This window comes from Vipera ursinii (genome assembly GCF_947247035.1).
Source record: "Vipera ursinii genome assembly, chromosome: 11".
In the NCBI taxonomy this organism is placed as follows: Eukaryota; Metazoa; Chordata; class Lepidosauria; order Squamata; family Viperidae; genus Vipera; species Vipera ursinii.
The window spans coordinates 16,940,160-16,967,107 of record NC_139524.1 but is presented as its reverse complement, the minus strand read 5'-3'; the positions used below and the strand labels follow the sequence as shown (position 1 = coordinate 16,967,107).

Below are 26,948 nucleotides of genomic sequence, written 5' to 3'. Positions count from 1 at the left end.
TCTGGAGACCCGCCGTTCCACTGGTTGATTGTTCTCACTGTCGGGGAAATTCCTCCTTAGTTGTAAGTTGCTTCTCTCCTTGATTAGTTTCCATCTGCTGCTTCTTGCCAGGCCTTCAGGTGCTGTAGAACCTATAGGGACACTACTTCATGGGGGGGAAAAAACCTTTGGGCTGCAAAGGTGGACCCAGGTCATTTCTCTCTCCTGCTTGAAGGCCAATTCAGGCTCCCGGATTGCAAACATGATCACTGCAGCCGCAAGAGGGCACAAACGTCTTTCCAAAAGGACGGTGCTGAATATTCAGTTACAAATGGGGAGATCCCGACGGTGGTTCCTGAGGTTGCCGTGGTCCTTGAATACGCTGGCTCTGCGGCCAGGTATAGCAAAACTCAAAGAGACTCTGCCTCTGCTCGATCTGCTTCTCCTCCACCTCCGCCTAACGTTCTGACCGTTGTTGCACTTAGTAGTAACGGAGATGGTTTTTGCTTCAAGAGCACCAAAAAAATTTTTAAAAAAAGGGGGGGGGGAGAAAGTGGAGCACTTAAAATACTAGTTGCTGTGACAACGCAGCAGAGGATGGAGCCTCGACTAAGGCTTAACAGCTGGGAGACCAGAGCTAATTAAATACCAGCCTGACAGAGCAATTAATGGATGAGATACGAGCCTTGTCCAATTCGGCAGTGTTCAGATTGGGGTGACTCCTCTTCTTTTTCTTTCCTTCTCCCTTTCTCCCTTCCCCTTCCCTTTCTGACCTAAGCTGGTGGTTTGCCCACCGGCCACAGCCAAGGAAGATGACAGGGTCCTGGGCAAAACAGATTGAAGGCGAAAGTCCTTGTTGGCTGGAGGGATTTCAAGTGAAAGAGGATTTCATCTCGTAGAAGGGCCAGTGCTGGTTCTAGCCCAATCTTCCCTGGCACCAAAAGGTCCCTCATTTCTAGCCAGGCAATTTGTTTTTACAACAAACATCTTTCGGGAAGATGCCACAGAGGGAGAATTGGGCTTCCGAATACTTACCTTGAGTTCGGGAAATCTCTGGTCCCCCTTTTGCGGCCTCAAAAGCTGGAAGGCGCACCAAGAGCCTTGGTGGAGCAGTGGGCTGATGCCTCCTTAAGTAACATCAGCTGCCCGCAATTAGTGCAGGTTCGAGTCCCACCAGGCTCAAGGTTGACTCAGCCTTCCATCCTTCCGAGGTAGGTAAAATGAGGACCCAGATTGTTGGGGGCAATTAAGCTGACTTTGTAATAATGCCGCTTGGGGTGTGTGTGAAAGCCCTAACAAGCAGGCATATACACAGAATGAAGGCTACTGCTAAGCTTGTAAGCCGCCCTGAGTCTTCGGAGAAGGGCGGGATATAAATGTAATAAAATAAATAAATAAATGAAGAGGGAGGGGGACAACTCTGGAAAGCCGCTGCCATCAGCACAGATCAATTTTTTCCCCCAAGGAGGCATCTTCCATGTTTGTTAGCCTTCAATGCCCAGACCTAGCTGACCAAGATAAGGCTTGAAACCCTATTTATCTACCCATTTGACTTCCTTCGCCGCATAAAGTCTGGCACAACCAAGGAATCTTGACCACATTCAGAAAAAACGTGCTGAATCCTTCTTGTTTCATCACTCTCCTTTCAGAGTTCAGACGAATGACGACAAGAAACAGCCTTTTTCAAATGTTGTGCCCGGTTTTTGAACAGCTTTGGCTAGAAATATTCGAGCAGCATCAATTTCACAGATTGCTAGAGGCCACGTCATTTTAATTTTCTTAAGCCACCTCCCCCTCACCCCCCCCCCCGGAAAATTAGGAGAACATATTTTATTGCAAGACGTTAAGATTTTCCCCAGGTAAGGCAAAAAGTCCCCCTGTAACAAAGCTTGTTTTCAACAGAAGAGAATATCTGTAGCTTAAGGTCAAACTATGCAGCTCTTGGCGGTCTCTGAGCTTGGTTGTTTGCGGGCAGACATTTTATTACCCACCTAGGTAGCATCATCAGTGTGAGTGTGGATTTGGATATAAGCAGTTCTACATCATGCCCTTAAGTAAAAAAACAAAAAAAACAGGAAGGAAATTAAAAAATAACACATCCCCTCCAGTAGCCCAGATTCAAAGAAGCAGGCTTTAACACCAGACAAACAATCCAAAGGAAAACAATACCCTAATCAAAGAGCTATCAAGGAGAAAACCAAAACTGGGAGGGTACTGTAATAAATAGGGAGCAAATCCTACAATTATCATGCTGAAGATGTTATCTAGCTGGGCAGTGAAATGTCTGCAACAATCAAGCTCAGAGAGTACCAAGAACTCAAAAGCTTGTTTTGATCAACTTCGAGAAAATGACTTGAGTTATAACCCTCGGGATTCATTTACCTTAGAGCAGACATGTCAAACACAAAGCCCGGGGGCCAGATCCGGCCAGCGAAGTGGTTTCATGTGGCCCCCGAAGCCATCCTGGAAACAGTGAGGGAACGGCCCCCACTGCCTTGGCCCTGGCCCAGAGACCCTCCTCCTGCAAGAGACCCTCAGATCTGTCCCACTCCTGCCCAGGCCCCCATAGGCACCCTTGATGCCAACGATGTAGAGCTGGCCACGCCCACCCAGTAGGCCATACGCACTCTAGCCACGCCCACCCAGTAGGCCACACCCACCCTGGCCATACCCACCCGGCCCCCTGAGGGCAACCGCCATGCTGATGCGGCCCTCAATGAAATTGAGTTTGACACCCCTGCCTTAGAGGGTGCGTGTTTAATTTGTGAAATAGAGATAAACGCATCTGTCTTCCTTACTAAACCCTTAAAATTGTTGGTAACAATTCATACACACACACACACACATATATATACACATACATACATACATACATACATACATACATACATACATATATATATATACACATACATACATACATACATACATACATACATACATACATATATATACATTCACACATACATATGCCGACTGGTGGCCCCCAGGGGGAGGGCGTTCTCTGTGGGCGCACCGGATTTATGGAACCATCTTCCGGTCGAGCTCTGGACGGCGCCTAATCTCCGCTCCTTCCGGTGCGATCTTAAGACCCATCTCTTTAAACAAGCTGGCCTGGCCTGATGGGACGGGGTGGGATTTTTATAAATGAACTTCTATTTTAATCTGTATTAATTTATTATGGGCATTGTTTAATCACGTTTTAATAATTTTTAATTTTTGTATCTAGTTTTTATTATGTATTGCCCTGTTCACCGCCCTGAGTCCTTCGGGAGAAGGGCGGTATACAAATTAATTAAATAAATAAATAAATAAATAAATAAATACATACATACATACATACATACATACACACACTACACGCTTAAAGAGAGTTATGATCCTATCTCTCATAGCAGCAGCTAAACTACGATGCTTACATCCTGAATTTCTCATAACACGCGGAGCTGCTAAAATGGGAAGACAAACTATTCAAACCAACCAACAAAAACTCTTGACAAAAGTGGGAACTGGATTTAGATTTTAGAAAAAAAAAGTGTATTGGAAATCCAATACCAAATAATAAACATGACAGTATTAAAAATGTAGAGTATACAGCAAATACTACAGAAAAATAATGTACAGAAAGTCTTCAGAATTACAGCAGTCTTCAGAATTCTTCTACATCAAACTGTAAAGCAATATAATACAGGGGTCTCTTCTGTCCCACCCCCCAACCGCCCCCACCCCCCACCCCATCCTCTTAATTCAAGTGGAGGAAGCTGCACAGAGCAGCCATGAGGGTACAAGATACACAATGTCGCAAATTTAAAATCACAAGATATGTTAAAAAAAACGGCGTTCAAATGTAAAAAGTGCAATACATAATATACACTGGCTTGAATAAATGTTTTCTTTTTTTCTTTTTGATTCAACCTTAAAAAACCAACTCTGAACAGCTGCTTTATTATTAAAAAATATTCCCTACCCCATCCCACCCCCTTCCCAGACTCGTGGCGCTATCACCAACATTCTTGATGTTCTACGAAAGTAACAATACAGTATAATATAACAAGAACCCACCAATGGGAGGAATAATTGAATATACAAGATGATGCTTCTTTGGGTCTAGTACTGGGGTAGACAACCTCGGCTCTTTTATGACTCATGGACTTCAACTCCCAGAATTCCTGAGTCAGCTGACTCAGGAATTCTGGGAGTTGAAGTCCATGAGTCATAAAAGAGCCGAGGTTGCCTACCCCTGGTCTAGTAAGAGAGAAAGAAGGCACACACCTGGGGAGCAGTGTGTGTGCACCAACTAAATTCACTGGATGCGGCCAGAACTCCGAAGATAGAGAAGACTTCATACTCTTGGCTATGAAAAAGGGTCCGTACCATGAAAAAAAAAACCGGTCATATAAAAAAAAACACTTTTGGCCACAAAAAGACCCATCGAATGTCTTTTACCTTTTACATGCCTGTCTTGCCTTTCCACCAAAGGGTGGAGCTGGTTACTGTCACTCACCCTGATGGACACACAACTTTGGGTCCCATCTACGGTTCGATTCAGAAAATTTCAACATGTGTACACCTTAGGGTTTTTTAAGCTCCTCTTTTAGCATCTTCGAATGAGGCAAAAGTTTCTTAAAAAAAGATGCTTCTGGTTTATGAGGGTGAGGAAGGAAGACCTTTCCACTTTCTAATAAGGAAACTGCTCTCCCAGCTTCAAAAGCGCATACAGAAGACATCTAGATCCAGGTCAAGGTGTGAATCGTTCCACTCCTTGGATTTAACTGAAAGCTGGTCACCCTTTATTATTAATTGCTCCACCTCAAACCAATTAACTCACCAGAATGACATTTACACCTTAACTGTAAACAGCATGGATGACCTCTGAGGTGTCCCAAGGGTTACTACTAGAAGACAGAGCACCGAGCAAGGTGGTCTACTTTGAGCTTTCATGGCACTTCTCATATAATTGCAAAAAACATTCTTTTAAGAAATAGATGGCTTGTTTGGATTCAGCGTGGCAGTTCTTAACGCTCGTGCTAAGCAGCGGCTAATAAGAACGAATCAGTTCAGCTCATTGGCGCAATCTAAGGCTGAGCTGGAAGGGAAAACGGTGTGGGGAAAACGATAAATGCGAGGGACAGAAAGACAGAGAAAGGGTGGTGTAGGTCGCTTCTTACCTGCTCCTAAAAATATTTTCTTCTCTGTACAATTGGTGATAACATGAGCCAGGTGTCTCTAAACTTGAATTGCTAGCAACGTGCAATCCAAGCTTTGAACATGCAGGAACTTAAAAGAACTTACAAAATCTCTACCTGATCCCATCTTATCATAATCTTGTTATCACTGAACTTGGTACAGCAGCAATAGCACTTGGACTTATATACCGCTTCACAAGGCTTTACAGCCCTCTCTGAGCAGTTTACAGAGTCAGCCTCTTGCCCCCAACAATCTGGGCCCTCATTTTACCGACCTTGGAAGGATGGAAGGCTGTTGAGCCGGTCAGGATCGAACTCCTGGCAGTGGACAGTTAGGCTGCAGTACTGCATTCTAACCACTGCGCTCCCAGGGCTGCAAAATATTATTTTTTCCAGAATGTTAAACTATCATTGTAGATTATGGGCAGCAAACATAGAGAGGAAACAGAATTTTACCAGCTTATTAGGAATTTATTTCTCTCTCCCAACCCACTCCTCTCTTCTACTGGCTTGGGCAGCACCTGAGTCACAAACACACATCTACATTTTGTTTCTCATCTCTCCTGCAAAGTTAATTTCTTTTGATTGTGGTTCAACACTGGAAGTATTCCCCCCAAACCTTGAAGATGAACTATAGCTACGCAGAATGATGGCTCACATAAAGCTGATGATTGATCATTGTATGCTAAAGAATCCGGAATAAAACTCCCACTTCAATGCAAATATCAGGAAAGACACAACTTTAAAATCAAACGTTCAAACAATAAGAGAGGTGCTGCTAAGGTACGCTGCGGTATCTGAGCTTAAAGGACCCAACATTTATGAGAGGGTTTTTGCTCAACGGAACACCTTTTCCAATTGGCAAGAAACAGAATAAAGCAGGGGTGTGCAACCTTGGCAATCTTGAAAGACCTGTGAACTTCAACTCCCAGCATTCCTCAGCCAACATTCCCCAGCCAGCCAACTCCCAGAATTGACTCCCAGTCAATTCTGGGAGTTGAAAGTCCACAAATCTTACGTCATCAAGTTTGAACACCCCTGGGCTAACGGATGAATTTACAAAGGAGGTGATAACTTGAGTCTTCGTTCCATTTTGACGATTCCCTTTGATGAACTTGGGCTGGTTGAGATGGTATCTTTGAAGCTACAGGTGTGATGCTTCCTTTCTTTCAATAAGGCAGAGGTAATGGCAAAAGTGAGTAACTACAACAGAGTTACGTCGTAGCCATCCTTCGGAATACTGTGTCATTATTTCCAAGTCACTGCGATTACTCATAACAATAATTTATTCAAGTCATCACCGGGTGTATTGCAGGGGAGGGTTTAAAAGAGTCCAGCGGGTAAAGTTGCATTGCATTGTCCCTGTAAACAATGAAACTTCCTACCACTCTGTGGCCCCCAGCCCAAGGCTACTTATTCTACTCCTGTACTGAAAATGCTCAAAAACACAAAAGTTCCCTCAGTGTTACATTTCAATCCAAACAGATAGTTAACCTCACAGTGATGAGAAAAGATTTAATCAGGCTTTTTGAATTATTGTAATATAAAAATAAAAAAAAAGCTTTACAAAAAGCAATGCAGCATACCCCAAGGCCGTGGATTAACTGCTGGGAAGCGACAGAATTATACACGCTAAAGGAAATAAAAAATTAAAAATCCGAAACGAACAAATGAACGGAACATTCCACACTGGCAATGAATTCCCGCATACGCAATAGAACAAGCAATCGGACATCCTTCTTAGGCTGTGGGGAAACAACACAAATTTCTTTTTTTTTTGTCAGATTACACTTTTTAATTAAAAAAAAAAGATACAATAAAATAAAAACACACAAATAAAATTGTACATAAATGTGAATGTCCAACACTGGAAAAAAGCAGGGAAGGTCGTAGCTCCGAGACAAAAGCGGTCTCCGATGAAGGCTAACTTCGTCCGGATGCTGGATTCCATCAGCCGGAGACGTCGCCCCATCCCTTCCTCGTGTCAGCATCGTCGTCTCAGCAGGAAGCGGAAATCCCAACATTCAAGGAGGTCCCTCGGTTAACCAGAAACGGGCCCTGATGCCGCTGCTGCTGCTGCTGTGGCTGGTGGCAGGCCTCCGTTTGTGCTGTCCCCTAGTCTTTATACATTTCCTTGTGCTCCAAGGCGAAGTCCCAAGACCTGTGACCTGGCGTCATTCCTTGGGGAAGGTGATCACGCTGTGGTGATGGCGTTAAGGTCCTTCATTAGTCCTTCCAGGTGGGCCATCTCTTTGGTGAGTTCATCCGGTTCGTAATTCTGCAGGAGATTTAACAGGGTTATTGGACAAGATGAGCTGCCTTGTGCGTGGGGGGGGGGGGGGGGAAGGAAGGTTACCAAGAGCCCTTAGACTAAGGGTCAGCAACCTGAAACAGTGAAAGAGCCACTCGGAACCGGTTCCCTCACAAAAGGAAAAACTGGGAGCCGCAAAATATGTGTGCGCATGCGCATACATGCGTGCATGCGCAGAACAGGGTTTGACTGAAGAGTGGAGCCAAGGCGAGATATGCACCTACCCTGCATATTTGAATTGATTGGTTGAACATTTTTAGCCCCACTTTTTTTTGGGGGGGGGACTGCACATAGCAGAGGACTGGGAGCTGCAGGAGACGGCTGAAAGAGCCGCATGTGGCTCCGGAGCCGCGGGTTGCAGACCTGTGCCGTAGACTTACATACCGCTTCCCAGGGCTCTACAACACTCTCTGAAGCAGTTTACGGAGTCGGCATATTTCCCCCAGCAATCTGGGTCCTCATTTTAACGACTGCCAAGCCCACAGGAAAATCAGAAGATCCAGGCAGTTCAAATGGTTATAAAGATTTACTGCAAGCTGAAGCTCTCTACAAGAATCTGAGCTACTAACGGCCAAAGCAAACTGGAGGTAGATAAGAGTCAACGGAAATCAAGGTGGGCTGGACTTAAGCTCTCCTGGGGGGCACAAAGGGCGTATATTTATGACAGTTGCAGCATCCTGGTGGTCATGTGATCACCATCTGCCACCTTCCCGACCGGTTGGCTTTTGACGCTAAGCAAGTCAACGGGGGGGTAAGCTGGATTTGCTTAATGGCTGTGTGATTCGCTTAACAGCCGAAGGGATTGGCTTCATAAATGGGCCCCAAAGGTTGCAAAGTTAGATTGTACTCCCTTAACCACCTCCTTGCTTAGCAATGGACATTCTGTTCCCACTTGTGTCTGACCTGGTCTGATGGGTTAGGGTTGGGGTTTTAAATATGTTCTTAATTATTGTTTTAAATTTTAAATTTGGGCATTATATTTAATTGTATTTTAACTTTTATATTCTGTTTTTTATATTTATTGCCCTGTACACCGCCCTGAGTCCTTCGGGAGAAGGGTGGTATAAAAATGTAAATAAATAAATAAATATAAGTTGAGGACTCTCTGCATTTGGTCTCGTTTCCCCTCTGCCTTCAGTGTGCAGTGGGGAAGGGTCTCCCCGCTATTACTGTCACATTTATGCACCGGCACGAAGCCAAAAATGATGCAGCGTGATCAAGTCGTAGTCCAGAAGTACACTTACGCTTTCTGTGTCTTCGAGCATCCTTGTGGTTTCCTGCACGTCAGGGGCACTCGGGACTACAACTGGCATGGGAGGCCGGGTCCTGCCTAGAGTTCCAATTGATGCTGTCTTCACTGAATGAACTGGATGGCTAGAAGCTTGACACAAGTTATAATCACGGTCAACCTTTTAACTGACAAAACCCATACAATGGCATGTGGATAATGAAGCAGCTTTGTGGCGACTCAATACAGTCGGATGCAATCACACTCCTTTCAGGTTTGGATTCTGCACCAAGTCTACACACAGCCAGCAAACTACAAATCAACGGAAACTATTATAACTCGGGGGGGGGGGGGGAAACCCCGGAGAAGCCAAAAGGTTGAAACTGTTAATTTAGAAGCCTTGAATGAATCTAAACCGGGAAGCCGTAAGGATAATACTTCGGAAAGCAGCGATATGTGATCCTAGATTTCATGGATGTTTTGCTGGGAAACTCGTTTAGGAATGTGACGTTCCCAGGGAAAGATGGCACCTTGTGTCATCGTGATCCAAACCCCTCCCCTCCATGAGCCATCGATATACAAAAGGATGGTGCTTCAATTGTAATGCCACAATTGTCGTCTTCTTTGCTTTAATGAACCCGCTTGGCTGCTGGGAAGGAAGAGCAGGAACCACTTAACAGCAGTAGCAGACGTATATACCGCTTCACGAGGCTTTGCAGTCCTGTCTAAGCAGTTTACAGATTCAGCATCTTGCCCCCCCCCCCCCTCAAACAATCTGGGTCCTCATTTTACCAACCACGGAAGGATGGCAGGCTGAGTCAACCTGAGCTGGTCAGGATCGAACTCCTGGCTGTGGGCAGAGTTAGCCTGTAATACTGCATTCTAACCCCTGCACCACCACGGCTCTCGAGGTCCCCTGTTTTTGTGGAATTGAGTCCTATCACTGCACCCATGGCAGAACCAGACCCATCTAGCCTATACGAGCATCAGTAACATTTATATCCAAAGTGCAAAAAGATGGAAAAATCTTTATCTTTGGAAGAATCCCATGGCAATTGTGGTTTACTCAGGGGGGATTTATTTATTCCAAATATTCAACTTCCTGAAACCAACTTTGATTTAGTACTAGCTACGTTTGGGTGATGGCATAATTTCTGCAGCATTTTGACCTTGTCTTTGGCCTCACTACCTCAAAATTCTCGTTTGCCTCAGACTGACGGGCAATGTCTTGTTACTTGCCACTCCTTATGACTTTTTCTTCCTTATGACTTTTTATTGGTACAGAACTCTGTATGCATTGAACGTTGGACTGGACCCAAAGACTTTAAAGCTCCTGATTATCTGAGAAAGCAATGTTTTAATTGTGATGTTTTTAAAAATGCGATGATAAGTAAATAAGTTTGAACATAATTCTGTGAGTAGAATTAGAAGGCTCAAGAAAAAGGCAAAATCATTTTTATATAAATTGCACAGATTTTTTTTAAAGGTGGGAAAGTGACTATTTCCTTCTAAACTTCCCAAGACAGGAGAGATCAGTTCTTTGCATTAAAGAAAATAAAAGGGTCAGTGTAACAAGAAAAGTGATTTATTCAATCCCCACCCCTTGCAACCCTGGGAAGACATTCCTACAGATGAGTGCCATTAAGCTGACCTTCTAGAGTAACTGCGACTTTGTAGCAGTTGTCAAAAACTTCAAAGAAGTTCTGACATTTATTTCTGGATCAGCGTTTTTGACATTTGGCAACTTTGAGATGTGAGGACTTCAGCTCCACACCTGCTGGCTGGGGAATTCGGGAAGCTTAAAAAAAGGAAACGCTGATCTAGAATAGGCATCCCCAACCCCCAGGCTGTGGACTGGTACCGGGCTGCAGCATGCCAGAAACCGGTCTGCACAAACAAGCAAAGCCCCACCGTGGGATGCAGGCAGCACACAAAACCACGCACTCTCCGGTCCGTGGAAAAAGCTGTCTCCACGGAACCGGTCCCTAGTGCCCAGAAAGTTGGGGACCTCTTATCTAGAAGATCATGTTAAGGTATCGCTCACCTATCCCCTCCATTCAACTTTCCCTACTCACCTTGCTGCGATAGTAAAGGGGTGCTTGGCAAGGCAGGGTCGTAAGCGCTGCCAGTGGGCGGGACGGCTGGCACAGCGAAGCTCTTCAGAGGATGAGAGGGACGGACGTGGGCAGTGGGGAGATTCTGGCCTGTCTCCTCTTCCTGGGTACTGGGTAGGTAGGATGCAGACGCACTCTCTGGCTCCTGGTGTTCGGCACAACATGTCTGAGACGAAGAAGCTGGCATGGTGTCTGTGCTAGGTGTATTTCGAATCGTTTCTGGAAAGGAAAGAAGGAAGGAAGGAAGTGAACCGTTAGCTTTATAACTTTTCAACCTAACACTCAGAGAGTCCCTGAAACTGCCCAGCACCTTCACTGGTATTCGTTGGGTCACAAATTCTCTTTAGTTCCAAAGAAGGCCAACAAACTCTACACTGCTGCTAAAGTTTTGTGCTTTTTAATTTAGGCTACCTAAAGGGTTAATTTGTGTTTTTTTTTAAATCTTAGCATCTGATACAATCACTGAGTAATATTAAGCTTTCCAAATCACCCACTGAATTTTCTATCTTATTCCTCCCTTTAGTGGAGTGTCTGGAGATTTCTTAGTTGGCTAGCTTTAATAAAGTGGTTTTATGAATGCTAGGTATAGATTCCTCTAAGCTGTTAGTTTTTCCATATGCGATGCAACAAATGGGTACTCTTGATGTTGGAAATTAAATCAGATGCTACTAGTGCTCTACAATTAAACAAGGGAGTGTTCTCACTTCAGAGTCATTATTTGCAGCTTTAATAATAAGAGAGCAAATTATGCAAATCTAAATTCTCAGAGAAGCTGAATTACCATCAGATTCAAGAGTAAATAAAATTCTAAAAGCTTAAATGTGCCGTTCACTAAAAACAAAGCAACGACCACCTTATTCTCAGAGCTTAAGGTGTGGAGGGCTGTTGAACAGCAACAGTTCGACTCCAACCAGAACAAAGTGCGGCAAAACAAATCAAATCCGTCCACAGTGTGTGTGTGCGCCATTGCGAAAGGAAAAAGGAACACACAATTAGTTCAAATCAGTAAGTACAACCTTCTGAGTTTGGTAGATTTCGGCTAGAGATGGCTACCCAAACATGTGGTTTGATATCTGCAATTAGATCGCATGAGGTTCTGGTCCTCACAATTCTTTCGCCAAGGGTGGTCCTCCGAAAACTGACCGTTCTTCTCACCTGTGGAATTAGCCCTGTCTGAATGGGACACAGAGGTGCCAACTGGCCATAGGTTTGCCTGATGATGGAGATAGTTGCAGGTTGGAGAGGCCAGGCTGCCGGAGTGGAAATGATGGTGAGGGTTATCAAGGGAATGGATGGGATGAGCACTAACCACAGCTGTGAATGAACATAAGACAGAAAGAAAAAGCTTAACAGAAGACCAACCGGCATGCGGGCTGAAGTGAAGCCCCCCCAACCACACCCCACTTTCATCAACAACAATGCATTGAAACAAACAAGACAGAGAGACTAGGAGGCCCAGTTCCAGAGACCTGGAAGAAGAGATACTGTTCTGTCAAGAAATCCCCAGGGATACAAACATTAGGAAGCAAGAATTGCAGATGCTGGGCTGACCGGGTGCTGAAAAAGCATCTGATTTGCTTGAAAGGAAACCTTACTGGTTTCCCGGCACCCTACGCTGAAGTGAGGTGAGACGTGAGATTGAAGCACAGATGATCAAACTGAAGCTTCTGCCGTAGATGAGCAAAGAGGGATTAATGGTATCTGAGGATGGATTGGCAGCTACGCGTTGGATCATATTTAGGAATGGGTAATTCTGAACAAGGGGTCTCCAACTTTGTGGTATCACATAAACATAATTGTATGCACTCCTCCACATAAAACTGTTCAGTTGGTGAACTTGATTTAAAGTGTACAGAAACACATCACCGAATGAATCGCTGATGTGATAATTTCCCTTCAGTTCACCATTTCTGCACTCATGCTACTGCCGAGTTCGTTTATAAATCTTCGATTCTTAAGTAACCTTAAAGGATCATATTTTCACTATATAGATCGTTTCCTGTGTTGAAGTCAACAGAGAAACCCTAGGTTTTAATTGAGCTGGCTGCAGATCCGTTACTTTCCGCCTGCTGTAGTTAAGTTATTCTTTAACCCATGTAAACATAATGCTTTTAAAATAAAACCCAAAGAAAACTTAATTCCTTGTTCCCATACTGCCAATGGAAGGGAATATAGTTGTGAGATCATGATAAATGATAAACCTGCAACGTATCTTATAACGAATAGTACCAAAGCTCTGAATAGTTTAGATATATTGCAGATTGGAATAAAATAAAGAGTATAGCTTACAACAAACTCAGGAACTCGACTATTCTCGTGTTATTGGTTCCATTATTCTATGCCAGGCTTTAGCCATAATAAAACTTAAGTTTTCCAGTAAAAAGAACCACAGACAATGCATTAACTGCGCACCGTGACAGAAAGAAATAATCTCTGAAAATGAAGGAACGTTACTGATCTCCCTTTATTAAGGTGGAGGAAAAAAGCAACAGGAAAGGATTTGTAAAATTATGAAGTGTTTCAAACATCTGCACTTGGAATAATGACAGTTTTCTTACACTAGTTGTGAGAAAATCACTGTTAAATATTCCCACCCTCGCAGTCCATGTTAGTCTGAATATTGCATGTAAAAATGGTTCACATCTTCATGATGGGAAGAATGACATTTGGATTTTTATAACCATCAGTGTTTCTAAATTACCTTTTGAATTACAGTGATTAATTAATTATACATATCTTTTCCTTGCCTCAATTTCTCAATATATTTTTCTTACTGTTTCACTACCCTGAGCGAGGAACTATCAAGCATAATAAACGTGTTCCCTTCTTCACTTCCAATCTTGCAACCGTCACAGTCCAAATTCATCTCTGTTGCCCTCTAGCACTTTCCCAACTCTTTTAAAGAAAAATATATCCATCTAAAATCTCTGTAATTCCATGGCACACAAATTAGTCTGGCATCACCCCAATTGTACAAGTTATGATAAATAGAGGATCTCAACTAACGCTGTTGAAAGAAAAACTACTTAGCTTCCTTTTACTACCTGTGTACGTGATTTGTAATAGGTATTAGCAGGATCTGGCCAATTTACAATTGCAACCTGGCACTGATCTGTATGGTTCTGGCGTTTACCTACTCCAGAGTAATTAAATAGATTAAATTGACAGAGCCCTCAATTACACATGACATTTCTTGGACCGGCCCATACATAAACAATGGCTGTGCAAACTCCCATTTCTGCTGGTAATATTTGTTATTTAAATCCACTAGGCTTGTCATTAGCATATCGCTATGGAGAACCATAAATTAGATCCCTATACTAAGGTGAAAAGTCCAAGCTTGTTCATTTCCTGGTGTTAAGTCTAACCTATGATATAATGCAGGCTATTCTGCTCAGAATATCTGCACGATACACAGGCAGGGTAAATTATGTTCTGCTGCCGGGATGAATCTACAAAAACAAGGGGTTGAAGTCACTGTCGAAGGAAAATGTAAACAGGCTATTTAGCCAGAAGTTTTTTTTACTGCTCCTAAGACTTGGGTACTGGACTATTGCTTTAAACGTCCTGCAAGCTAATCTTGCATGGATGAGATGGAGCCAGAAACATGTTTGACTCAATCAAGCCGGCTTTGGGAGGTAAACCCTGAACCTAGACTTACGTTGAGGAGGTTGAGAATCAAAAGGCATCATCATCTTTGGTCGCATCCCTCTTCTTCCTGCCAGGGTGGACATGCTATCCTCCGACTCATGCCCTGGTTTCAGAAGATCAAACGTTAGGTTCTGCTTGTCTTTATGTCCATGTTAGGAAAGAACCGTAAGATTCAGCAGAGAAGCATTTTAAATCTTGAGGGGCCCTTCAAGTATTGAAAAAAGTATTTTCACTTTCTTCAAAAAAAAAAAAAGTTTCATTCAAAGAAATCTGCAGCCTTCACGGCTGAAATTCTCAAAAGCGGAAAAGAATCCACTTTTTTAGTAACACAAACAATATGCTCGACAGTAATGAGTCATTAATAGCATTACTACTGCGTTTTTTTCTGATTTACATTCTGTTATGTAAACAGGGAATGATTAATAAAAAGAAAATTTGTGGCAACTGAGGTGAGCTGTCCTAATAGGGGAATTTTCGTAACACTTCACCACAATCTATTCTACGCAATTTCGTTATGTCGGGTTCTACCATTTACCGCCAAGCTAAGAATTAGGTCAGCATCATCTATCCTCACCTCTGTACGAGTTTCTTCTCTGGTGAATGTTGCTATCCATAGAGTTGTCGACGGGTGTGATGTCTTGGGAATTACGAGGGATTGGGGTATCGGTCATGATTGGATTGGGATCTGGAGATTTGTCAATAGGCTTCAGCTCCAGCCTCTCGTGATGGATCCAAAGATCCGGTGGCTTGACGTCCTTGGAATTGCCTTTGTATTTATGAGACCCATTCACAGATTTACAAGCAGCTCGTTTTCTGTAAAAGACAAAAAAAAAACAACACTTATCCCATTTTCCTGCAAGAATTAACTTCTATGAAAGTATCTTTGCGAAGAATAACGCTGCCCAGTAGTACTTTCTGTGAGGTTCCTTGGTGCTCTCTGAGCTTTGATTTCTTTTTCTTGCAGATTACCCAAACTAGGTAACCTCGTTAGTGCAAACAACCAAGCTCAGAGAACACATTTCAACCCAGAGCTACAAATATTCCCCTTTGTTAATATGCTTTGGATTGTGCATGGAGGATCTTCATTCTTTCTTTCCAAATGCTCATCTCAAAATAGCGGGAAGGGTCCTTGCGTATCTAACTTGGATGCTGAAGTCCATTCTGTACCATCAACGTTTTTAACCTCTCAAGCACCGAGAAGCAACTTGAAGGCAAACAGCTACTGTTTTCACTCCTGCTGAGGACTGCCCTGCCACTAGCTGCTGTATATCCTGTGGCAACGAAAATCACCCCATCCACACTTCACGCAGAAGGGGGAGGAAGAAGCTATGGAGATGACCTTGGAGAAGTCATCCAGAAGCTTTTAAGACCACCGGATCTTGCCACTGTAAGCCTATCTCAATAAGGCATAATTTTAGCTTTCCCGCCGAATCAGTTTCTTCATCTGATCTACTTCGGAGAAGGGCGGGATATAAATGGAATTAAAATAAAATAAAATAAAAATACTTCTAGGCTGACAAACAAACAGGAAAAAAATATTATCAGGGAAGAGTGAGGCAAATGTTCCTACCGTGGAGAAACAGAGGCACAGCGGCTCATAAAAAACATAACACACCCATCCACCCAAAATATAGTTCTGAAATGGTTTCAACTATACCGAATCCGAACCGTTATTAACTATCATTCCGTATTATCTGAATACATTAATTCTCCCTCCAACATTATTCACATTACAGAATCAGAGAAGCCTAGAGCTGTTAAACAGGCACAGAATTTTTATGTGAGAAAGCCCTAAAATTTCAGTCCACAAAAGTACAATAGGCCACTTTATTGTGCCTTTTATTTTGCTTTCATTGTAAATCTGTATCCCTGAAGCCAACAGAGACACTCCTGCCCACGCACACACGCACACACACACACCCAAAGCAACTGAAAAACAAAACCTTACTTTTTTTGGTGAGAGGTGGTCCGTCGGGTGCAAAATACAGCAACAATCACGACAACCACAATGGTGATCACTCCCACAGACACAATTATTATCAGAAGCATATTGTATTCCAGGGGGGAGGGGCTGCCATGAGGGCTGTTGCTTCCTAAGAAAGAACAGAAAAATTACTCAAAATTATTTTAGAGCTGTAATTTCAATGTGAATGAAAGAATTGAAAATTACCGCTTACGCTAAATCAAAACCCATGTTATGCGACAGATACATCCTGCCTGGTCAGGAATTGCAACTGAGTTTTTCTCTAATAAGCCCTTGACACTGAAAACTGACCTGAAAAACACTATCTTTTGGGGAAATTATAACATGAACCGTTTCAAGCTCTTGGCCACTAACAGAGATGAGAAGATACTGACCACTGATGGGTGTTTTATAATCTGTTCCAACATCCAGTGGGCGATTTCCTTTTCCTGCAGATCCCAATGCTGCAAAATAAAAATAAAAAATAACAGTGTTCAGGGTTTTGACTATCTCTTGTTCACTTTTGAAAATTTAATACGTTGTTCTTTTGGCTTTACACAGATCGCAGATAGGCAATTTGTGGCTCTTCAACACCTATTCAGCTTGAGATTACACAGCCCCAAATATTTTAGTGGAAAATTGTTACTGTTTTTTTTCAAAAGAGACAGGAATGGGAACAGGAGGGTTCCAATAGGCCAACAACTTTTAAAAAAAGAGCCCTCTCAAAAAAACATCAATCCCAAATTGTGCCAGAAAATTTAGATTATTTTGCTAAAGAATTTTAGTGGAAAAATTTTGGACTTTTTTTGGGGGGGAGGGAGTTAAAGGAGGAAATAGGAACAGTTCGATTCTCATAATACTTTTGCTTCAATCCCCAATGTTAAAACTCTAAAAAAAACCTAAAGCCCCTAAAAATATATATTGAAGTGTTAATTACATCCCTTTTTGTAATCTCATCAAATAACAGGATGGTCTCTGAAGCCCTCTAAGAGGCTGAGTTTTTGTCTGATTGCCCACCTCCAAGATAGACACATACTCCAAGCACACACACAGAGAGACACACAGACACACACAAACACACACACAAACAGATACACAGAGAGATTGTAGCAGATATTTAAAGATGTCAAACCAATGATATTAATAGCGAGAATATACCTTTGTAATCAAAGCCTAAATCTTTTCTGATAACAAGACAAAATGTAATTCTTTATACATGTAATTTTCAGTACGTGGTTTTTTTTTCTCCCTAATTCCCTTTCCCTCATTTTTGTACAGCTGGAGCCTAATGCTTATCTTACAACAGCTCACACTCAATCACTGATATGGCAGGTATTTTCAAGACATATTAAATCCGAAAGGGAAGTGGGCACATTATGATTATCCCCCTGCTTAATCCTTTCTAACAAAGCCCAGATCACAGGTAGGAATCTCTACAACCGATGTGGCGTTCAGTTCTTGACAAACTCCAGTTGATAGATGTTCCTGCCCTTTGGGGGCTGATAAGAGGTAAATGCAGTGAAAAACTCACTTCAAAGAGAATACAAGGCTGGATGAATGCAACCCGTTCTTTGCCACTGAGGGGCTTTATTATTCTTATTGCTTTCTTGCTTTCCTTCATTTAAAGCTACTGTATATTGATTTTGGTTTCTGACTATGACTATACACAAACAAATCCCTATTTATTTATGTGAATTATTTTTGCAAGGGTATTGTCAGGCCTTCTAAGAAATAAAAGGAATAGTATAAGAGTTTTAAAAAAAAACACCCTAAAAGATTTAAAAAAATAAAAACTCCTACCCGATAAATATTTTCATTTTAAAAATTGCAAAACGTAGTGGCATACAGAGAATTTAAAAGTCACTGTGGAGCTTTTTTAAATTTGCAATAACTTCACTTTAGATTTAAAAAAAAATTGCATACATTCCAAATATACTGTTCCCCAAAAGAAGCCCCCGGGGGTTTTATATTTTAAAACTTCACAAGAATATTGTCATTCAATGGCACAAGTAGAACAATAACACTCATAAAAGATGGCACCGCACATAAAGCACTTTTATTGGTTTACCTTGATCATTAGACATTTTATCGGATGATTCAGCTACCAAGGCAAGCACAGGGGAAGAAAAAGCACACAAGAGAGCAAGCGTTCACTGACATGGAAAGAGCAAACAACATTCCTAACAAAAAAACATTCTAGGCCACTGCGCTGCAGCGTAGAAGTCCAGATAATAATAAGTTCTTCTAATGAGGACAATGCCTGATAAACAATCTGCTCAAAAAAAGAAAAAAAACCCACGTAAAATATTGCTTATAACAAAAAATACCCTTTACGTTTAGCGCTTGTGGGTTTTCACCCTACAGCAGGGGTTCCCAACTGGGTCTGCGAGACGATATTCCGGGTGTGTGTGTGCGAAAACGTGGGTTGAGAAGTTTCAAAATTATAGTGTATACGCATAACCAGGCATTACTTTTGTAAGGGGTACGAGAATATACCGGAAGCGTTCTAGGGGGTGCAGGGTGTAGAAAAGGTTAGGAACCCCTGCCCTACAGAAATAACATGAAAGAATTACTGCCTACCTTTCCTTTATGGCAAATGTTTTAACAACTGTTTTGTTTCTATCCACCTGGGTCAGGGCAAAGTAAAGCCAAAATCCCAGGTAGAAAATTACCTTTTAAAAAAATGTTTTACAGCTCAGTACCAGGCGAAACCCTTTTTCCTCATCAGCTGTTTGTTTCATAGAGTAAATCAGAAGGGCTGGACACTCCTCTGCAACCTACCTTTAGGTGTCCTGAACTGGACGGCCTCTGACATAGGGCCCATGCCCTTGGAGTTCCGGGCTTGGATCTTGAAATAATACGCCGTGTCAAGGGTCAGCTCTTGAATCTGGTGGGTCAGTCTGTTGCCTACCACGGGTTCAATGACCCAGTCGTGTATTTCAGCATTGGCATCGGTGTTATAGTAAATTATGTAGCCTGCGTAACAAAAAAGGAAAGGTTGGTGAATTAGGAAGGCATGTCTCCAAGCTCTGAAAAAAAAATATCATGTTTTCAAGTTGTCTTGTAATCGCTTCTCCTAAAAACACAGGTTTTGTGAACTATTGCCATTAGAAAAAGTGTGTGCGTTTAATGAGGGCGAGACCATCCCCCCCATCCATTCATTTTCTTTCAGCCCAGTCCTCAACCACACGTACACCTTCTTCCAGATGTTGCTTAAACTGGCAAACATATGTAGTAAGGTTGTACAGCACTTCCAATTCAATCCCCCAAAATGATCCAGAGCGCCCAAGGGCACAAATATAGCATCTCTTTTGCAACTTTGTCAAGTAGCCATTTCTTTTCCTGCCACTGGGCAGCTGCTCACCACAGCTGTTGTGCAACTCTGCCTGGGATAGTAGGAAGCTTCTTAAGAAGTTGGAGACAAGCAATACATCTCTAGTCCTCCATATTCTGAAGTTTCTTTCTGAAATCATGTCTGAAGCATAGCACAACTCAAACATTTGCACAGGCAAGGGACAACTGCCTACGCACCATTGTATTTGTTGTGCATCCGATGAATCATCCCTTTTGCCACCCAGAAATATGTAAGTGAAATCAGTTTAAAAAAAACAACTTAAGAGCGGATCCAACATAATTAGTATCCGTCTTCTCATTTATCTGTAACCACATCATCCTCACTGTATTTTATCCAAGACATTTCACCTGTAATTTTGCCGTTGGCTTCAGATGGAGGCTGCCAGTTGACAATGATAGTTCTGGGCTTTCCTTCTTTGCTTACCACTGTTACATCTTTGGGTGGAGAAGTTGGAACTGCAAGAAAATGTCAATTAAACACAGATCTTTATAATCCAAAGTGTTTTCTACAACAACAAAAAAAGCTAAAGCAAAGGAAGCAACAACATAATGCTGTTAATAAAGGCATGGCATATGACGAATACCTTGCTCAAAAGTAGTGCCATGGGCTGTCATGCTCCACGTGCTTGCTCTCCGGCCTTTTGTCACCATGACAGAGAATTCGTATAAAGTGTTTGGTTTTAAGCCAGTCACCAAGAAGCTTAAGGTTGTTGTATTTGCTGTCTATGAGAATCAGAAAATAAAAGTGTAAAACATTTCGTTCCTATTGTTCCCCTTTCTCTCGCTCACTCATGAAAACGCACGTTGAATTTCTTTCTTTTTCGGCTGCCGAAGGTTTGGGTAAAATCCCTGAGATCCCACCATTTTCCTTACCTTGTACTTTGTGTTTGCAGGGATGTTGGTTTTCCAGCGGACTGTGTAGTAACGGGCATCTGAAACCTTCTGGTTCTTTGGCAGAGAATTGTCTGCCCAGGTAATACGGACGGTATCGTGGCTCAGGATGGAAGCCTGAACTCCCACGGGTGGCATCATGGGGGAGGGGTCTGGCACTGGAGTGTATGGAGCATTAACAACAAATAAATCAACTTCAGAAGTGTCTAAAGAATTGATGGGTAAAACGTAGGGTATTGCAATAACAAAAGAAAGGTGGCGTTTATACGTGAATAAGAAACAAAAGGGTGGAATGCAGGGTAATACAATGGAATGAGAGGTGAGGAGTGGAGAAAAAGAGAGAAAAGCCAGAGTTAATAGGCAACACGTCACCAGCAAAAAAAACCAAAAAACACAAGTTCTCAGTGATTATTTTGCTTCCTTTTAAAAATATGCGGCATCCGCAGATTCTACAAGACTTAGCCTTTGAGTAGGTTTATGGAAGATAACAAGAACAATGACTTTCAAATCTGGGTATTCATTTGAAAGTTTACTAATTAGGATATACAGTATTATAGTTGCATTAAAACATTAATTTATTCCAGCTCTGGAAAATCAAGGTAGAATTAGCATCCAACAGAGACGATGATAAGGAGTAAACAGTATTAATGCCTAGTATTAAAAGGAAAGTCTGCATTTCCGCAAGCTGAAAGACATTCAGAAAATATCTTTATAAGAACAACTAGGATCTAGCAGCCCAACAACAAAATACCAAGTCAGTGTTTTCTTTCAAATTACCTACCAGATAGTGCCCTTTGTCAAACAGTAACAATTTAATAAATCAGCTAGGATGATTAAAGGCCTGGAGACTAAAACATACGAAGAACGGTTACAGGAAGTGGGTTTGGTTACTCTAGAGAAAAGAAGTACTAGGGGTGACACGATAGCAGTATTCCAATATTTGAGGGGGCTGACACAAAGAAGAGGGGTTCAACTTATTCTCCAAAGCACCAGAGGGCAGGACAAGAAACAACGGATGGAAACTCATCAAGGAGAGAAGCAACCTGGAACTAAGGAAAAACTTCCTGACAGTGAGGACAATTAACCAGTGGAACAGCTGGCCTCCAGAAGTTGTGGGTGCTCCATCACTGGAGGTTTTTAAGAGGAGACTGGACAGACATTTGTCTCAAATTGTATAGGGTCTCCTGCTTGGGCAGGAGGTTGGACTAGATGACCTCCAAGGTCCAGCTCTATGCTGATTGACTGATGGATTGATTGACTGACCTCTCTACAATGTTTAAAAGTTTGTTTTTTATCCAACTGGTCGTTTAGTTTAAAAAATGATAACGACACACACTACTGAAAAACATAACATGCTTTTGATTGACCTATGTCTATACCAACATGCTTACAATTATAATACTGTAGATTGGGAAGCTCAGCAAGCAAATTTAGGAATGTATAATTCACGCCAATGTCCCAAACTGATAGTAGGGGTTATTAAGGAAACCAGGAAATCACTGATCCAGATTTCAAAGTCATTGTTCAGAAGACAGTTCAGCAAATTGTCTCTGAACACGGAAGAAAGAAACAAGCCATCAGCAAACTAGAAACGGTTTGTACTCCAATATATTTTTTGGCTAAACCATCTAGGCTATCCTATCTTTACCTGTATAGGCTCTAGTCACTGCACTCTCATAAAGAGGAATTCCTTCACCAACGTTGTTATACGCTTTCAAAGTGATCACATAATGGGAACTGGGATCTGGAAAAAAAAATATTCAATTTTTACAGCAAATCATTACTTTTTTTCTATTATAATAAACGTGCTCGATATTTTCACATACATCAAGCAGTGTGAAACCGCACGATACACACTAGAAACATCTGTTTTCAGAGATAATTCAAAATAATTTAGCTTTATTGTATTAACTCAGGCACCACAACAAGAATTGAAGAAACTTAACATTCATTTTGCTATTATTTCCAAATGTGAAAATTAGAGTGAATATAGAAACAGATACTTTTAACACCAAATGGGGACATAAAAAGCAAGCATTTGGATCAGTATTGATTTTATATTGTTACTTAGCAAAGTATCCGATTAAAATCTTGCGTAATTACCCAAATTTTCAATTGTGTAGTATCGTTGCTTATAATCCACCTTGATGGTCTGAGCGTGGGGACTGCCTACGCCGTACCCTATAGCATAGCCTCTGACCACAATGTTCTGGTTTTCTGGTGGAGTCCAGCTGACCACAATACTGGTTACAAGTGGACGTACGTGCAAGGAACTTGGCACTTCTGGAACACGAGTTTCTACAAAGAAGAGAACTTATTTAAATACATTTTAAGCTAAGAAATAATAAACCTAAAGGACTTAATTTACTTTTAAGAGATGTCACCGAGTTATTTAGACCCTTATATCCACCCAGAAGTCACCTTATAGGGGAGATGGGTGGCACAAACATTTAATTAATAAGTAAATGTAAAATAAATAAAATAGCTGCTCAGCCCTATAAAGCACTACTGTTGTCAGGACTACTGTCAACGCTGCTAACATCGGATGTTTTTGCATTGACAACAGATGGAGATGCAGCCATTTTCTTCTTTTTGCTTTTAGAGTTAGATGATGCTGGGAAAGGGGGAATGTGCACGAGAGTCTAGCTAGACATAATAAAGCTGGACCTAGTGTGAGAACCAAGGTCGTTGAAATAAGAGAGGATAAGGAATTGGCAGGCTGGAGAGCTGGAGGGGAAGCCTGCGCTTCACACTAATTGGGGAATGTGATTTATGGCTGTTAACTGGAGGAGGGAATTGTGCTTTGATACCATGTGCTCAGGTTTTGGCTTCGATTATGTTAGCAGCGATGCTATGCTACTCAAATAAAGATTCTTTAAGGTAAACAATGCCTGGAAGTTCTTTGAAGAGTTTCATCTGTCGGAACCACGAAAACTGCTTTTACTGTAACAGCTAGAGTGACAGAATCTTGCAAGTCTGGATGTGCCTCCACCCTTCATCCTTTGATGAAGGAATGCAAAAGATTTCGGTCTTTTCTCATGAAGCTTTCACGTTCGTAACACACGTACTCTTGTTAAATCTTGGTTAACCATACCATCAAGGTCACTTTCAAAGGTTTCTGCTGATATCCAATCCGTAGCTATTCCTGTGCCATTAACTGTTAAGGCAGCCACTCGGAAGCTGTACTCAGTACCTCGTTCCAAACCTAGTACAAAACACATCATACTGAAATATAGTCTTCAATATTAATTGCCAGCAAGCTTTCCACTTCTAATTAGAATAGCAATAGTTCCATTATCCTGTTACTTCCAAGTGCCCCGACGAGTATCTTCAAATGATTTTTATTTCGAAGTTATCATTTCAGTCACGGCTGACACAGATCTAGTTAAACAAATACTTTATGTTTTGGCCTTTCGTCTTCCTGATGATTACTGGAGCATAACCCACAGCTAAGCAGGACAAATCACCAATATTTGCCGTAAGGCTCCAAAAGATTTGGTTGACAGAAATTACTATCTGTCAAGCCTGAGAGAACTGACACACTGCAATGACCTTTCCTGTGTGTTGGTGGCAAAAGATTATGTAATTTTCCTTCAGCAAATAGAAGGACTAAGAGTTACAAATGATTTACTCATTTTATTTCCACAGCAGGTGATCTTAACATTTTCTATAAAAACAAAACACCTAGACAAACACATTAACAAAACAAAGGTGAATTAAAATATTGTCATCTGATAAATCTGACTTAGGGGGGACATTTCTAGATGGGTTAAGCCTTATTTCAAGGACAGAGAAGGCAGAACAAAAGAGAGACTTCCTGAGAAGTAAGAAACGCCCGCCAATCTTTAGGATGGCTCGAGTGACAAAGGAGCATCTGCGATGAACCCACAAACTAGAACAAGCTAAGAGGACTTCCCCGAGCAAAAGAAATATTGCGAGGACAGAGAAGGTTATTTTTATAATAGACCCTCTTGTTTTCCTAAAATAAGAAGCTTGCAGTTTGTTTAGGTTAAGATTAGACTGGGAATTCCAACTTATTCACCTTCAATGAGCTGTGAAAGTTGTGTCCCCACAATGATTTCGGTGACATCACTTTTGCGTATCACTTTTCGGTAGCGAATCTTATAGCCAGTAATTTGCCCATTGTGTGTTCCTGTGGGAGGAGGCTGCCAATGCATCATGATGCTCTGTGGGAAGTTAAACGGCATTATAAATCATATTCTCTAAATTAAATTAGGCTAATTGTCATGCTTCATTAATCTCCACTATACTGGTCCAAGAAATAATTTACCCACACTTAGAAATATTATATATAAACTTAGTATCTCTGACATTAAAATTATGTACCTGAAAACAACCCAATTGTGTAACTTGCAAATAGTATTGCATGTATGTATGTATCAATAATTTCCAAAACACACTTTTAAACATCAACATGACTCTCCACCATTGGTCCTGAAACAATGAAAATCTTCACTATTTGCACACTGAGCTAGTACAGTCAATGTTTACTGTAGCTTTTAAGCATGCAAATTGAGACTTTATCCAGTCCCAAAATAGGGAAGTTTATAAACCACAGCTGATACACTCAAGATCTAAGGAGGAAAATCAATGCTTCATCTATGTCTAAAGAGGGAAGTGTCTTACCTTGGAGTTTTGCACTTCTAGTGTTAGATTCTGGGGTGCAGCACTGGGAACTAGAAATATTAAAAGAAGTTATTCAAATCTGCTTCAAAACTGAACATCTCTCAGGGAGCCTTGTATCCCCAATGTAAATTAAAAATGAATTATAGCTGCTCCAAGTTTAAAATCAAGTACATTTTACCATGATCTCCCAATTTCACTGAATTTGCGGGTGTGTTTGTGTGTGTACATGTGTGTGTAAATTTCAGAGCAGTATCTACAAAGGTTTGCCAAGATAATAAAACCTTGGTTATATATAATAATACCTTGGTTATATATAAAATGCAAATAAATACATATGAATGCTTTCTGTAATTGGAAAACACTTACCATCTGACAGTGTACGAATAACAACATCTTGAGTAGAGACTCCTGGGCCATGTTTATTATAGGCCACAACTCTGAAACTATATTCTGTATATTTTTTCAAACCAATTATTGTATAGGAAAGACCTCCAACATCAATGTCCTATTTAAAAAGATGGAAAATATGATGTATAAATCATAATTTGGGCTTGATAAATTTATTTAACATGCTTAATCCACATGAGGCTGAAATTATGGCTATACTTAAATATTTGCTCATTTCTGGTTCTGGAGATTTCTCTCTCTCTCCCAGCTATCCTGTGTTCATATCAAAAATACAATATAATTGAGGACAAAATAATTTATTTAGAATCAAAGCAAAGCTTCCTAACCAGTCAAAATAACAAAAGCATGGTTTCTGAATAAATGAATGCTTCTATAGTTTTGCACCAATAAGTTCAAAAACAGAAGGAAGCATTGACAAAAGTATTTTGATGAAACTCCCAAGGTCTGGATTTCAGTATTAATTGAAATACCTGCCATAGATTATAAATACTAACTAGCCTATCTCAAGAATTACTAATCTAGCTATTTGATTTAACAATGATGGCGAAGATGTTTTAAGTGGTCAAGGATCCAAAAAAGAACAAAGGTAGCTAATTCTAAAGACAACTGTCATTGCTGACAAGACTGTCACTCAACATTGGATAAATCCAATGAGCTGGATATAACAATATATCAGAAAGATCAAAACTGTTGGTTTATCAAAATAGACATGGGTTTAAAACCTGTAGCGAGTGAGGGTAAGCCATTGTTCAAAGCCAAAGTAAAAACTGGATTTTAATATATGTGAAAATTCATCAAAGGTCACTCCACCAGACAATTATCATCAGGAAGAAAGCCACCTCTTTGTATATTGCAAGCAACAGCTCAGAGAACAGAGGCATCCCTGTCAGCGCATGTTTTTCTTGAGGAGACATTCTGATCTAACCAGAGTAGGGGTATTTTTTTTAGGTCTTAGCTATTAGCAGCAGCAGCAGCAAATTATAAACAGAACCAAGAATTATACCTCATAATCATGATATGCCAATGTAAAAATGACTTTCTTAACATACAGACTAATGTATCTCACCTGTTCATCCTCTGTTCCCTTCTCCATGTAATACAGCTTGTAGTTCTGGATCTCACCATTGCCAGATAAGGGTGTACCCCACGTAACAGTGATTGACGTGGGAGAGGTAGCATATGCACGAATGTTGGGGGCTGGACCTGGAAGCTGAAC

The 26,948-nt window shown here is 41.4% G+C and overlaps 1 protein-coding gene across 3 annotated transcripts in view; it reads right to left on the bottom strand.

The window, feature by feature from the left end:
• Positions 1-6,515: 6,515 nt before the first annotated feature.
• Positions 6,516-26,948, bottom strand: part of NEO1 (neogenin 1) — a 58,966-nt gene continuing 38,533 nt past the window's right edge. For 2 of the 3 annotated variants that reach the window (XM_083371682.1, XM_083371681.1), the window contains 19 exons: positions 26,799-26,947; positions 25,691-25,829; positions 25,325-25,374; positions 24,720-24,864; positions 23,772-23,882; positions 22,781-22,975; positions 22,326-22,421; positions 20,660-20,883; positions 20,371-20,509; positions 20,135-20,242; positions 19,214-19,408; positions 16,828-16,896; positions 16,418-16,562; positions 15,044-15,282; positions 14,480-14,572; positions 11,974-12,132; positions 10,780-11,037; positions 8,721-8,857; positions 6,516-7,443 (listed from right to left, as the gene is read on the bottom strand). In XM_083371682.1, coding sequence (XP_083227808.1) covers positions 7,360-7,443; positions 8,721-8,857; positions 10,780-11,037; positions 11,974-12,132; positions 14,480-14,572; positions 15,044-15,282; positions 16,418-16,562; positions 16,828-16,896; positions 19,214-19,408; positions 20,135-20,242; positions 20,371-20,509; positions 20,660-20,883; positions 22,326-22,421; positions 22,781-22,975; positions 23,772-23,882; positions 24,720-24,864; positions 25,325-25,374; positions 25,691-25,829; positions 26,799-26,947 — 2,735 coding nt within the window. In that variant the 3' untranslated portion in view covers positions 6,516-7,359. The remainder of the gene's footprint in view (positions 7,444-8,720; positions 8,858-10,779; positions 11,038-11,973; positions 12,133-14,479; positions 14,573-15,043; positions 15,283-16,417; positions 16,563-16,827; positions 16,897-19,213; positions 19,409-20,134; positions 20,243-20,370; positions 20,510-20,659; positions 20,884-22,325; positions 22,422-22,780; positions 22,976-23,771; positions 23,883-24,719; positions 24,865-25,324; positions 25,375-25,690; positions 25,830-26,798; position 26,948) is intronic. The other variant, XM_083371680.1, reaches the window with a different exon arrangement.